The sequence below is a fragment of the Canis aureus genome, chromosome X (genome assembly GCF_053574225.1).
Source record: "Canis aureus isolate CA01 chromosome X, VMU_Caureus_v.1.0, whole genome shotgun sequence".
Lineage (NCBI taxonomy): Eukaryota > Metazoa > Chordata > Mammalia > Carnivora > Canidae > Canis > Canis aureus.
In genome coordinates this window covers 97,924,143-97,938,429 of record NC_135649.1, presented here as the reverse complement: position 1 = coordinate 97,938,429, position 14,287 = coordinate 97,924,143, and the positions used below count along the sequence as shown (strand labels likewise).

At 40.0% G+C, this 14,287-nt stretch overlaps 1 protein-coding gene and 1 long non-coding RNA gene across 17 annotated transcripts in view; one reads left to right on the top strand and one right to left on the bottom strand.

The window, feature by feature from the left end:
- DMD (dystrophin) overlaps nt 1-14,287 on the bottom strand; it is a 2,162,139-nt gene that overhangs the window by 221,242 nt on the left and 1,926,610 nt on the right. For all 16 annotated transcript variants that reach the window (XM_077887780.1, XM_077887782.1, XM_077887777.1 and 13 more), the window contains one exon: nt 13,551-13,629. In XM_077887780.1, the coding sequence (XP_077743906.1) occupies nt 13,551-13,629 (79 nt within the window). The remainder of the gene's footprint in view (nt 1-13,550; nt 13,630-14,287) is intronic.
- LOC144307789 (uncharacterized) lies at nt 2,215-13,699 on the top strand. Its single transcript, XR_013374504.1, has 4 exons — nt 2,215-2,550; nt 5,521-5,631; nt 10,108-10,229; nt 13,439-13,699. It is a non-coding gene; the product is annotated as an uncharacterized LOC144307789 (long non-coding RNA).

The following is a 14,287-nucleotide window of genomic DNA, read 5'->3' as shown; positions in this document are numbered from 1 at the left end:
TGCGACCTTTACTAGACGTACCTGCTCCAGACCTCCTGGACCAAGTCTTTTCCATGATGGCTGGCCTAGTTCAAGTTCTACGACACAAACTCTCACTTTTTACCTTTTGAGAATAAATAAATCCCTTTGTCCTTAACTCACACCGTGAATGAGCTCATTCCATTTCTTTTCAAATTTTTTCCTAGACATTTCCTGCTCAGATTTTCTCTTTCCAAGTCAAATTGTCCCCATGTTGACTAATCTTTCAATTATTCTCTCTCGTCTGCCTATTTCTAGCTCATTAAAACATTAGCACTCTCTAAAACCTATATTTATATTCATTATACATACATAAGAAATCCCTTTTCTGGACCAAAGGGCTATAAGGAGGCTACATGTAAAATTGGAAAGGGGGATATTCATCATATCAGAACACATCCTGTGAACCTTGCTAAGTGAAAGAAATCAAGGGCCACACAATCAAAAGCCTTCTTTGCTAAGATTCCTCACAGATGAAATACTTTCTACCTTGGATTTGCACACAGCCTCCTAGACAGTGTGCATTAATACTCGATATTGTGATTGATAAGAGAGATATATTTGATGTTTGCATATGCTGGCTCACAGTTCCCAAGACCCTTGGAATTTCCTGGGTGGAGGGTGAGAAAGGTATCTTTTGTTATGTTAACGAGAGGACTCTTGGAAGGCAGTCTTCTAGGACTGGATCTTTAACCTGTGGGATCTGATGCTACCTGTAGGTCAGTGGCCTCAGAATTGAGTGGAATTCTAGGACACTCTGCCAGGATCTGAGAACTGCATGGTGCTGTGTGGAAAGTATTCCCCTCCACAGAAACTGGGCTCAGGAACCTCATTTACTGGTCTGTAAAGAACATCTCATTTTGCTTCCTGTAGAATTAATTCCCCCTTCCACCCTAGTCTTACCATTCCTATTTACCACAACTATAGGTCATGCTGTTTTATGTTTTTTGTTTTTTTAAATAGGTCTTTCTCTTTTGTTTAGAATTTGAGCATCCCAAAGCCAGGATTCGGTCTTTCTCATCTTTCTATTCCAAGTGCCTAGTGTTTATTAATAAATCTAGGAATGTATACTACAGGCATAGTAAGTCAGATCATGTTCCTTCTTAGCTCGGAACCCTCTTAGTTCCTCCCTTCTTAATAAGAAATTTCAAAGGTTTTTAGCCATAGTTGACACGACCCACCTTGGCCTGGCTCTTTGTCACTCATTGCTCTACCTCCTCCTTATTATTCACCGTCTTGCTTCCTCAGCTTCAGTCGTACTGAACTCCTTCTTGTTCCTCAAACCCCAATAAGCTCGTTCTCATCTCAGGGTCTTTGCGTTTACTGTTTCCTCTACTTGGAACCCTCTGTATCTGCCTGGCTTGTTCCCTCACTTTTCTACTCAAATGCCACCCCCATGACCAACCCATTTAAAATGTTCCCTTCCCCTATCACCGCCAGCCTGCTTTATTCTTCTTGGTCAAACTTATCATGACCTGATTGCCTTCTCCTACTAAAATTTAAGGTCCAGGAGAGAGGATTTTTCTTTTATTTACTTCTGTTTCCCCAGTACCTAGAACAGAGTTTGACCTATACTGGTTATAGAAGAGACTAGTTAAATGACAGAATGAATCAATTCTTAGCTGGCCTAAAGTAAGTGAAGCTCATAGTTGTTTCAGGACATTAGACTAGATTCGGTTCTTCCATATTGTATTAGAGAGGGAATAATCTTTAGGCTGCCCAGTTATCCATTCAATCAAGGCATATCCTGCACTTATCTGCAAGATGTTGGATGCATGACATTAAAAAAAAAGGAATGCATGCCCTTTACCCTTATGGTTCTCACACTCCAACCCATTTCCTTTTATGATCTATTTTATCGACTATACTTCATTCTAATTCTTGTCTGTCATTAGTATGTGTGCCACTGAACTTAAGGTATAAGGCAAGAGGCTGATGTAATCTTATGCTATCTTCAAAGTCCTTACCCGTTAATGGAGGTCACGAGGTCAGACATCTTAAATAATGATCATCACTACATACACTGGACAAAATCATCAACCTCATAATAAAAGCAAGAGTAAATCAAATCACCCAGTGACCAGAAGGAGCCTATTACAATGCCTTTTCCTCAGATGCTTTGAAATGCCTGTCAGTTACATTGTCCCCTCACAGATGGGGTTCCCCAGGTAACAGACTCTGAGACAATGTTTAGAGAGCAGGGTATTTAGTTAGGTGTGCCCTTGCGATTAATAGCTGTGGAAAGAAGAAGAAGGAAGCAGGAATGGCAAATGAGAGAAGTCAAGCTAAGATGCAGTTAACCCCATTGATACTCTTAGTTAACTCCACTGGAGCTCCTGAAATAGAATGTTAGAATTCTCCTGCATTGGGCCAAAATAGCCAGGTCTTTATCCTCCTGCAACCATCAGGAGCTACCCACAGATGGGGTGTGACTTTAGGGGAGGCAGCTGAAGCAATTCCCCAAAGGACAGACAGCTGAAGGTTATCTGCTGAGGACACTTCTCACTGCATGGGACCTAGGAGTTGTAAAAAGTAGGTTCAAATGATTCCTCACGCATAGGCATACTTAGCATTCCATGTGACTCAACTGCCATGGCTACACATCGTCTAGGAGTAAGTTACATAGTAGTAGTTCTCAACCAAGGACAATTTTGCCTCTTAGAGGACTTTTGGCAGCATCCGGAGACGTTTGTGGTAGTCACAATTGAGAGGGCGGGTGCTACTGGCATGGTGTGGGGAGAGGCCAGGGATGTTGCTAAACATCCTATAGTGCACAGCACAGCCTCCCCCACAAAGAATTGACTCCAGCACCCGGGTCAAAAGAGCCTGGTCTCAATATAAATGGATTGTAAACACCTGACCCAATCAGATGCTCTTTCTTAGAGAGTTTGGTTGTAACATATGGAGAAATTTAGGTGGTAGAAAGGTAGGGAAGTTAAAAAAAAAGAGGGCTAAAGAAGAAAACAGAAGTCACAAGGCAGTCGAAACTGTAAGGACAAGGTGGAGAGGAGAGAGAGAAGCTATGATACTGAGGTAGTTTGAGTCTATAGCAGCAAAGCACATCAGGAGAGAAGCAAACACACTTCATGGTGACTGCCATTCTGCATCCTTCCTTACGTTTCCAGGGGTCTCCCTATCACCTAAGCCTATCCCGCTCCTTACAAAGCTCATCTGTAGTAGACTGAAATCAAGATGATTATTATTGTTGATATATGAAAGTATATTTAAAAATGCAAGAGAAATTTTTAAGAAAGCGAGTGGGGAGGGACAGAAGGAGATGGAGAGAATTTTAAGTAGGCTCCAGGCCTAGCAGGAAGCCCAACCCAGGACTGAATCTCACGACCCTGAGATCATGACCTGAGCTGAAATGAGCTACTACCTAACTGACTGAGCTACTACCCAAGTGCCCCTCAGGAGAATGGTTTTTAAACTAGCAACAGTTTATGTAAGTCTACAAAAGAACAAAATGCCTTTGTCCTCACCTCAAAGTTCTCACCAAAAAGTATTTTGTAATCCCAAACTGGTTGTGTTCTGAAAATGGAAAACATCCAAATGGAAAACGAAAGTAATGATTTTTGCCCACAGGGATGTGATTCCACCATTTCTGTTGTGCAAAGCTTTGTATTTTGGGACAGATGACAAAATGTTACCCTAAGCCAAACTCACAAATGCCTTCATTTTCTGGGGAGTGTAAAAATATGCCTTTCCGAGCCACATTCCACTAAAATAGTGCCCATGTATCATGAAGCTGATGCAGAACTGTGGTGCCGGTCTTGGCGTCTTAGGTCTCCATGAGGCCCAGAGAAATCCGTCACAATGAGGAGAGTAAGAAAGAAACAAGCCTTTGATCAATCTCTGCCATGCCACCAGACTAATCTCCATGCGGGCATGTGGTGGAGTGGTGGTTAGTGATCAAGCTAAATGTCACTATTGGGCTCTATAGTCAGATGATGCACAGTAGTTTCATTCAGTCTGAGAGATGTTAATGCTATTGGCGACCCCCTCAGAACTCTCTTCCCTGCTGATGCACTCATCCCCAGCTGCTATGAGTGCTGATTGCTATGGATACAGTGCCCCCAGCTCCAGAGAACCTTCCTCAGTGATATGGGAACTATTGTTCCCTGCTCCCTAGAAATCCACAGCCGATGACTGATGGACATGGGGGAATGAAAGCCCAGCTCTCTTGCTTCAAAAATGGGGCCAACTCTGTAGCTTGACTTCCTCACCAGCATACCCCCCACTGCATCCTCCTTTCCTCCCTCCCCTTTACCCAAGAGCTGCTGTCCAGACCAATTACTTGGACAAGAATCTCTTTCCATGAAACATTATTTAATGCTGGGGTGACCGACCGTCCCAGTATATTCAGCACCGAGATTTCCTGAGATGCAGGAATTTCAGTGCTTGAACAAGAATATCCCAGACAAACCAGGACCAGTGGTCATCCTAACTTAAGGCAGATAGACGTTTGGATCCTGAGCTTTGCCTCCACAACTTTGGGTAATCTGAATAACATTAGCTACGCAAAAAAAGAAAAGCAAGTCTTGATTTGACATATTGGCCAATTTTGGTAGGGTCTGTAGCCCCATTACAGCCGATTTCAAGCTACAAAAGGTCAGTTTAACAAGCACCTCACAACTCCTGTATATTTAACAACTGGCTCTTTCAAGCCAGTACAAGCCGATTCCAATAAGCAAACTCTCACAACAGAAACTGAGAACTATCCAAAGCTTCTTCATGTGTCCAAATAAGTGGATATGTAGGGCCCAAGATGCAAAATTTTGTTACTAAGCTCACTCTAAAGCAAATAATTCTAGATCTTCATGGAGAATATAATTTGAGCTCAAGGAGAAAGGGCCATAGAAATTGGTTCTAAGAGTAATTATTATCACTGTGACTGCTTTTTGTGGGCATCTGAAAGGCTACCTTTGAACTTACAGAGCTGTTACCAGCATCACTGATAAGTTAGAATGCATCTGTCCCAAATTCCCAACACTTGTGACAGCACGTCACTGCTGAAGAAATTGGCCCAAATTATTTTGCCCTGAGATCTTTTCCTGATAGGAAGCTTTAGGCTGAAAATCATCTCACATTGTAGCTACAAGCTTCTTCCCAACTTATCATGATGGCTTCTTTAAGCCGATCTGAAATTTTAAATTATTGGCTCACTCATATTGCAAATTCATCTATCCCCTGAGGACAATGCAGCATAGATTGGAGCACTGTTAAGTGAAATGTTAACAATTATTAGATGTGCTTAAAGTCCCCCCCCCATCTTCTTTATTAAGTGTGTGAGTGGGAGGAAGCGGTGGTGGGGGGTAGGTACAGGGATGAAGGTTTGGCAACTCTCAAGATGGAAACAAACTTTTTAGTCCTATGTAGCAAGGGGAAACTGTAAAGGCTTGGATTGATTTAATGAGACAAAGAGTTAACCAGGGATTTGATTAAGGCTCTTAAGATGATAAAGCCTGCAAGAAATAAGTGATCAATTCTTTCTTTTTACAGTGTCTCATAATCCGAGAACAAGATTGCTCAATGAAACTCGTATCTTTTAAATTCAGAACAAATAGTAAAAAGGAAATTTGTCTTACAGAGTTCCAGAGCCATCAACAGAGGGTAAGATTACAAGAGGTCAGTGGGTTAAAAGCTAGAGAATAAAAATCTTTACTATTATTGTTTTTTTCCATTGCCAAAGTAATACACGCTTATTATTTTAAAAAATCTGCAAAAGTTAAAAAAAGGGAAAACACAATAGTTCTTTGATTTCTGATTTCTTTTCAATCTTGCCTTTAGATGTCCCCTTCTGTTGTTTTTATTTTCTAATGTAGTTGCGATTATGCTGTGATTTTTGAAGTCTGCTTTTTTCCCTAATATATTACATGGCACAGGAAACTTTCATGAAAAGGACCACATCAAGTTCTGGATGCTATTAGTCCTTGCTCAGAGGCAACACGAAAGGTCACATTATTTATTGAGTGTCTACTATGTAATAGTCACTATGCTAAATCTCATGCCACTGTGTATTAGCAATGTCAGGAGAAAATTTAGTTTTTTCTTTTGGGTATAAAACATAATTCACTCTGTAAATGATTTTATTGAACATCTACCAAGTACAGACACCATGTTAGGTGCCAGAGAATATATAACCATCCTGTCCTTGCAGAGATTAGGGTCTAGTCATTGATTATTCATCCATTCATTAGTTGTGCAAATAACAGTTGAGCTCTTAAATATGAAAAACACTGCCCCTTCAGATTAGATCCATGAAAAACATCTTTGGAAAGGAGAGGAACTAGTTACACACAATTAAATGCAAAAGAATGAATGATACATTCACATCTAGTTTGACTCTAATAAGCAGATATGAACTTATATTGTCAATTGATAGTGATAATGACACTAATGCTAATAGCAGTCACCTATATATCACTACGTGCCAGGTACTGTTCTATATATTTTGTTTATTTTAAGTAGACTCCAAAACCCAGCATGGAGCCCAGTGCGGGGCTTGAGCTCATGACCCTCAGATCAAGACTTGAGCTGAAATCAAGAGTCAGATGCTTAATCGACTGAGCAACCTAGGTGCCCCTGTTCTATGTATTTGTTCTATATATTTTACACACACACACACATAGTAACTATTTGATCTTCACTATAACCCTATGAGGTAATATTACCACAGTTCATTGAATTCGAAACTCCATTGGGCAGTAATTACATTCTGATTTCAGGTCTTTTATAACTTGCAGGGAGGGACTAAGTCTTACATTTGATGAAATGTTACTATTATCCCCATTTTACAGATGATGATAAAGCGATTGAGTATCTGACCTTTACTTACACCCAGTCAGCCTAGTTCCAGAGCCTATATAGTCTTTTTTTTTTTAAAGATTGTATTTATTTATTTGACAAAGAGAGAGGGGGAGCAGCAAAGGGAGAGGGAGAAGCAGGCTCCCAGCTGAGCAGGGAGCCCAATGATGTGGGGCTAGATCCAAGGACTCTGGGATCATGACTTGAGCTGAAGGCAGATGCTTAACCAACTGAGCCACCCCGGCTCCCCAGAGCCTACAGTCTTAACCAATATCCCAAGTGATACAACACTTGGCCCAGAGGCATCCAGAGAAAAATTCAGGCTCTGTAAATCCATTTAGTATGGCCCAGACCAAGAGAAACAGAAGAGAGAGATCTGTGGCAATATCAGATAGACTAGACAATTGCTGGCCTCAGTGTTTGTGCTTAATGCGTAAGGCAGTGTGAGATGTGGCCTGCAAGTTCAGAAACTGGGTCCAGTCCCACATCTATTACAACCACGTGTGTGACCTTGGTGATGTCATATATATCTTTCTGCACATATTCTGTCATCTGTAAAAATAAGGCTAGGGGTAGCATAATTGTCTTTCAAACCTTTTTGGACTGTAGCCCACAGAAGGAAAGTATCTTACTTTGTGTCATAGCATACACATATGCATGTGTGTGCATGCACACACACACCCCCTAATTGAATCCAAAGTGTCAAAACAATACTTAACCTTGCTTGCGCAATGTACTCTGATATTTTCTCATCTCTTCCATCCCATTAAAAAATTGTTGGTTGCAAGTCATTAAACTGATTTCAGTATTCACTAATGAGTACTTTGAAAACAAATCATATAGCTACTCCCTTAAGCCTCTCTCCAGTTAAGAAATTCCACAGCATAGGGGACTCTTGGGGCAGGGGTGGGAGCCAGAAATCTCAGGAAAGAGAAAGTTGACCCTTTTGCCTTATAAATAACTCATTTTCTTTTTAATTGGATCATGTTCTTACTATCTTCTGCAGAAAGTTCTCATCATTAAACCATTTGGCAAATACCACTTTAGGGCAAAGATTCCAATACTACATTCCATGGCACGTTTAGTGAGAAATTAATTGGTATGCCTGAAAAAGACTTCCATAATCACGTAAGAACAGAGAAGAGCTACTGACTTTATCCTCTTCTTAGTGTTTCGATGTATATTAAAGGCTATAACAATTTCAACAACAAAAAGAAACTTTCTTATCTTTATAGGCTACTGTTTTTCCAATCTTATTGACCCCAAAACTATTTTTTCAAGGAAGAGTTATTAACATCATACAGAACATTAATGTTCTGAGGAAAATGGCTTGGAAAATGCTACTTTGGGGAATTCTAGAATTGGTCAAATATGCTAAGTATTTATTTAAATTCCAGTTAGGTAGCATAGTGTTATGTTAGTTTTGGGTGTACAGTATAGTGACTCAATACTTCCATACATCACCCTGTGCTCATCATAAAAAGTGTCCTCCTTAATCCCTATCATCTGTTTCACCCATCCTCCCACTAACCTCCCCTCTGGTCACCATTAGTTTGCTCTCTAGAGTTGAGTCTGTTTCTTTTTAAGATTGTATTTATTCATGAGGGAGAGAGAGGCAGAGACACAAGCAGGCTCCATGCAGGGAGCCTGACGTGGGACTCGATCCCGGGACTCCAGGGTCATACCCTGGGCCGAAGGCAAGGGCTAAACCGCTGAGCCACTGGGGCTGCCTGAGTCTGTTTCTTTTCTCTCTCTCTCTCCTCTCTCTCTCTCTCTCTCTTTCTCTCTCTCTCTCTCCTCTCTCCTCTTTCTCTTTGCTCATTTGTTTTGCTGCTTAAATTCCACCTATGAGTAAAATCACATGGTATTTATCTTTCTCTGACTTATTTCACTTAGCATAATATTCTCTAGCTCCACCCATGTGGTTGCAAATGGTAAGATTTCGTAGAACTAGTAAAACATTAAGACAACTCTAAGTTCTCACTGTTACAGAAGGATTTCTACCTTTATTCAAATAAATAGTTCTCCTTGGTGAAGTAAAATGTAGACTAGAATCTTAGAGAATTGAGAAAATTGACACAAAAAAGATCTTAGGTTCTTTTTTAAAAAGGTTTTAAATTCTTGAAGATAAATTCTTTAAAACTTTTTTTTTTAGATTTTATTTATTTATTGGAGAGAGGGAGAGAGAGAGAGAGAGAGAGTTTATGAGCAGGGGGAGGAGCGAGGGAGAAACAAACTCCCCACTGAGTGGGGACCCTAAGTGGGGAGCTCAGTCCTGGGACTCCAGGAACATGACCTGAGGCAAAGTACACACTTAACTGACTGAGACACCCAGGCACCCCACTGAGACACCCAGGCACCCCATGAAGATAAATTCTTCAAGATAATTTTATTTTATTTCTTAAAAAAATTTATTTATTTATTCATGAGAGACACGCAGAGAGAGGCAGAGACACAGGCAGAGGGAGAAGCAGGCTCCATGCAGGGAGCCTGATGCGGGACTCGATCCTGGGTCTCCAGGATCACGCCCTGGGCTGAAGGTGGCGCTAAACCGCTGAGCCACCTGGGCTGCCCCTTCAAGATAATTTTAAATGGATAATTTTCAGACTACTATGCCACTAAATAGTATAAGTGCTTTCTTGATCATTGACATATGAAGACATAAACACTGTACCTTCCCGTTATATATTCTAATACATGTATAAATGCTAGTAGTGTGACTCAGAATCATGTATAAATATAATAAATTATATATATAAAATTTAAAAACCACACTATTAGCAATTTCTCCCTTTTCTTGGTTTATCAAAGTCGATTAGAAGTGGAAGAGGGGGCACCTGGGTGGCTCAGGCAGTTGAGCATCTGACTTTTGGTTTTGGCTCAGGTCATGATCTCAGGGTTGTGGGATCGAGGCTCTTAATGAGCCCCACTTTGGGCTCTGTGCTCAGCCCTGAATCTGCGTTGGATTCTTTCCCTCTTCCTCTCCCCTCTTCTGCCCCTCTCCTTGCCTATGCACACACTCTCTCTCTAAAATAAAGAAATACAATCTTAAAAGAAAATAAGTGGTAGAATGTTGGGGCACCTGGTTGGCTCAGTCTGTAGAGCGTGTGACCCTTGATCTCAGGGTTATAAGCTCAAGCCCCACATTGAGTGTAGAGATTACTTAAAAACAAAATCTTAAAAAAATGGTAGAATATTAAAGCTAGAATTAAAGGCAAGCTAGTGTCTACCAGTGGATAAGGGTCATATTTTACAATGTTTTCCTCTTCTCATTTCTCTCAGATCTAAGATAAAAGGAACAACTTCTTTAACAAGGAGAGATTGGGCCACCAAGAAGAAACAGTGAATACTTTTATTTAGTAAAAGGCTGCCTCTCTCCACTGATAAAAAAACAAAGACAGCTGGTAATGTGATTTTTCAAAGGGGAATGTGTGTGTGGGGGGGGGAGAGAGAGAGAAGGGAAAAGGAGAGAGAGTAAGCATGTTTTGGGGGGCAGTTAGCGGCGCATCTTTACTTCTCTTAGTAATTTCTAAGCCTCAGAAATCATCCTATTATTATTCCTAGTAAACCGGAAGTAAATTATCTGACATCTATCCATTCAAAATCATTTAATATGGCTTTAGTGGTATTTTTTTCAGACATATTTTTATTTGTTTTAGGGGAAAAACTGTTTTGCTTTCATAGAACACAATTTAACAGCAAGTAAATGACTTCAGAGATGCCCTGCCTCAAATATAGTTTTGATGCAGTACCCAGCTTCTGGAGCAGATTTCAAGAAGTCCATGTGACAGTACATTTCAAAAGCCATACAAATGTAAACATCCTTTCACAGAGCAGTTCTGCGTTTAGGCATTTATTTTGTAGAAAGAATGGAAGATGTTTATAAAGGTGTACAAAGGCTATTAGTCATAATGTTGGATATAGTAGTGAAATATTTGAAATAATTTTAATATTGAGTACTTCAGAATTGTCTTGGTAAATCTGGCGCAGCCAGGGAGGAGACTACCTAGCCATTTGAAACATTACTTGGCAGAAGGATATTTAAACACAGAAAAATATTTTTATTACCGTTCTACAGGAAAAAAAGCAGGTCATGAAATGGTAATGTGTTTTTTTATCCCTGTTTGGTTTAAAAGAAGAGAATCTGAATTCACACACATATACAGACCCCCTGAGAGAAAGACCCCCTCATGAAGTACATTTTTTATAGTGGTTATCTCTGAGTGGTGGGCTTATGGGTGATTTTTTCCCCGTTTCTACTCTTGGCTTTCCAGAATTTCTTGAGGGCCGTACATTATCTTTGTAATTAAAAGGGACAACAAAGAAACATTCTTCATTTAGTCTTTAGTCTCACTGTCCTATTTCTCAAATAACCCTTATGCCAAATTGGTATTTTTTTTTATATCCACAAGCAAAGCTTCTAAGCATATATTGATAATCCACATGAATGAGAAATTGGTGACTTCTGGGGCTGGCTCCATTTAAGCAGGTAAATGAGCGTCTGTGTCTACTAGCCTGACCTTTCTGGAAGTGGGCACCAGTGTGATATTGTTTAAACGGTATAAGAATGCTCCACCTGGCCCTTCAAAGTTCTTCCCTCACAGCTCAGAGATTATGGCTGACGTTCTACCAACAGAGAGTCATTCCTCAGACTTATGGCTTTTCACCCTATTAAAATGCAAATAACCCAGGAGAAGTACACATTAAACTTTACCTGTCACCTGGGTTAAATAACATATCATTTTCTGAAAAGAAGTTTTAATGGGGAAGACATGGGAATTTGGGTGGGGCAGGCAAAGAGAATAAAAGATGAATGAACACACCTGGCGTCCGAGGAGTAATTAATATTAGTGAGAGTGGTATTTTTGTTTATGGCTTATGAGTCACTTACAAATATGTTATTGCGTTTAATCTCAATGAAATAGAATAAAGTGGCAGTCACCAAGGCAACTTATGTAGACCAGAGATTTGGGAAAATACAGAAGACGAAATCCACAGGCCTTGTAATTATCCTAGAGGCATTCCTAAAAGCCATAATTCCACTTGATTGCAGACACTGCTATAACTTGGCCTCCCTTCTTTCAGCCCATCCTAAACGTGTATGATACTGTCCAAATAACGACTGCATGCAGAGAGTAAGGTTAGACCCAGTCCAGAAAGTAAGACAACTTCTTACCTAATACACTGTCATCGTATAATAGAAAGACAGGACCACCACCTTTCAGGAATTTTTGTTCTAAAAGATAAGAGCCAACTGGAGATACTTGAAGGCATCTAGTCAAATACTTTAAAAATGTGAGCAAAAGGGGCACCTGGGCGGCTCAGCGGGGTAAGTGTCCCACTCTTGGTTTTGACTCAGGTTGTGGTCTCAGGGTTGTGGAATCGAGCCCCATGTCAGGATCCATGCTCAGCAGGGAGTCTGCTTGAGATTCTCTCTCCCTCTGTCCCTCTCAGACTGCACATGTGCATGCTCACAAGTGTGCACTCTCTCTCTCTTTCAAATAAACAAATCTTAAAAAAAAAAAAGTGAGCAGAGATCTTTTTCCTATCGGAAATGGAAAACAAAGGAAAGAATGGGAAAGTGACAATAAAAGAAGGTGGCAGGAGAACGCAGGGAGATCATACAGAATTATTTCCTATCTATAAAACACATAAATGAAGTAAACGACAGTCTAGTGTAGTGGCTAAAGCAGGCTCTGGAACAAACCTAGGTTTGAATCCTGGCGGTCAGTCAATCTCTGTGGAACTGTGTGCCTTAATTTCCCCATCTTTTTTTTTTTAATTTCCCCATCTTTAAAATTGGTATGATCATGGTATATTCCTCATTGAAGTTCGATGAGGATTAAATTAGTTCATATTTGTGGCATTGCCAGGCGCAAAGTAATTGCCTTAAAATGATGGTTAGGCCCTCATCCATATTCACATGTGACAAGAAATATGCCAGAATGTTAGCGGTAGATGTTAACTCCATGTGGTAGAAGTATGGCTTTTTAAATAGAAAGAACCCTCAACACACACATTTTTGTAATCAAAGAAAGAGTGGTAGAAATTAATAACGTCAATAAGAGGACAACAGGAGCTTGAAAATTTAATATGTCCGGTTATATTAACAGCATGTTCCAATATCAACCTCCATTAACTAAGGCTGTTTCTCTTAGTATTTATTATAAAACACATACTATTTATTAATAATATACATTAACAATATAATGAATGACACAAATATACTTAATAAAAGAGCAAAACTAAAGTATAACGAATGAAGAGTGGTCAAGGATAAAAGAGCAGTAAGAATAGTTAGGGAGAGGAAACCCAACAGGCTGAGCTTCCAATTTGGATGCAGGAAGTATTTAATGAATTATGCAGAGATAAAGAATTAAAGATTCCCAGTAACACATATTGAATTATCCTATCATAATTATATGGCACCATAATTATCAGCTTATGAAGTGAACCGCTATAAGCAGAACTAAAGACTCAAAAATATTACCAAAGTTAGCACTCGAGAACACACTACAGGAAACAATTATGCATCAGCTGAGAACTGGACAAGATGATCTAATCGGACCTCCTCTCCTAACCCTCTGGGTTCTCCCCCTAACTTGTATTTCAGGACAATTTATGCTTCCAGCACACTTGGCAAAGACGATTGCAATTCACCTCTTGATTCTTCGCTACCAAGACCCAATGAAGACATCAAGCAAGGAAAGGAGATAGCAACTTACTGGAAAGGAAGTGCTGGGAGGCTGGTCCAAAGTCCCTGTGCGCTTCATGCAGCTGCCTGATGCGGTCCTCAATGGCCACCTGGGAGGAAGAGGAGAGAAATGATGTTCTCTCATCAGATATAATGAGGAGCAATGAAAACAATGTACCCTTTTTGGTAAGATCTTTGGGGCCTCGAAAGCTATAACACTAAAGCAACAATTTATAAGCCTGGTTTTAATATCCGCTTACCATATATGGCCTCTGAGACCTATTTTATCAAACCAAGGCCAAACAAAAAAAGATTTGCTTTCTTGATAATGTTAAAATGAGTTTTTCCCCCTTCACACTCTACTCATTGGCAGACACAAATGAACTACTGCTCCAGTGAGTACCATCAGAAATGCACACTCTAAATCTTTCATGCAAAGGTGAGGGAGGTCATCATTCCCTGTGACACGAGATGGCTAAAGGAGCTCAGAAAGGGCATACATTTTGTCTTCATCTGTTGTTTTCGACTAATGTTTTTTGGAGTCCTATTGATAATTAATAGATCACTGAGTGATTATTCACAAGTAACCAACAGTTGATTAATACTCAAGTATCAAAGAAGTAGAGGCAAGGCTTAAGTAGAGGGTAATTACAGGGGAGATTATGAGATGAAAGAAATGTTCAGATTTCAGTTTTTAGTAAACATGAAAATTCCTGAGAAGTATATCCTTAGGTGGCATGAAATAAAAATTACCACTCTTTTTTTTTT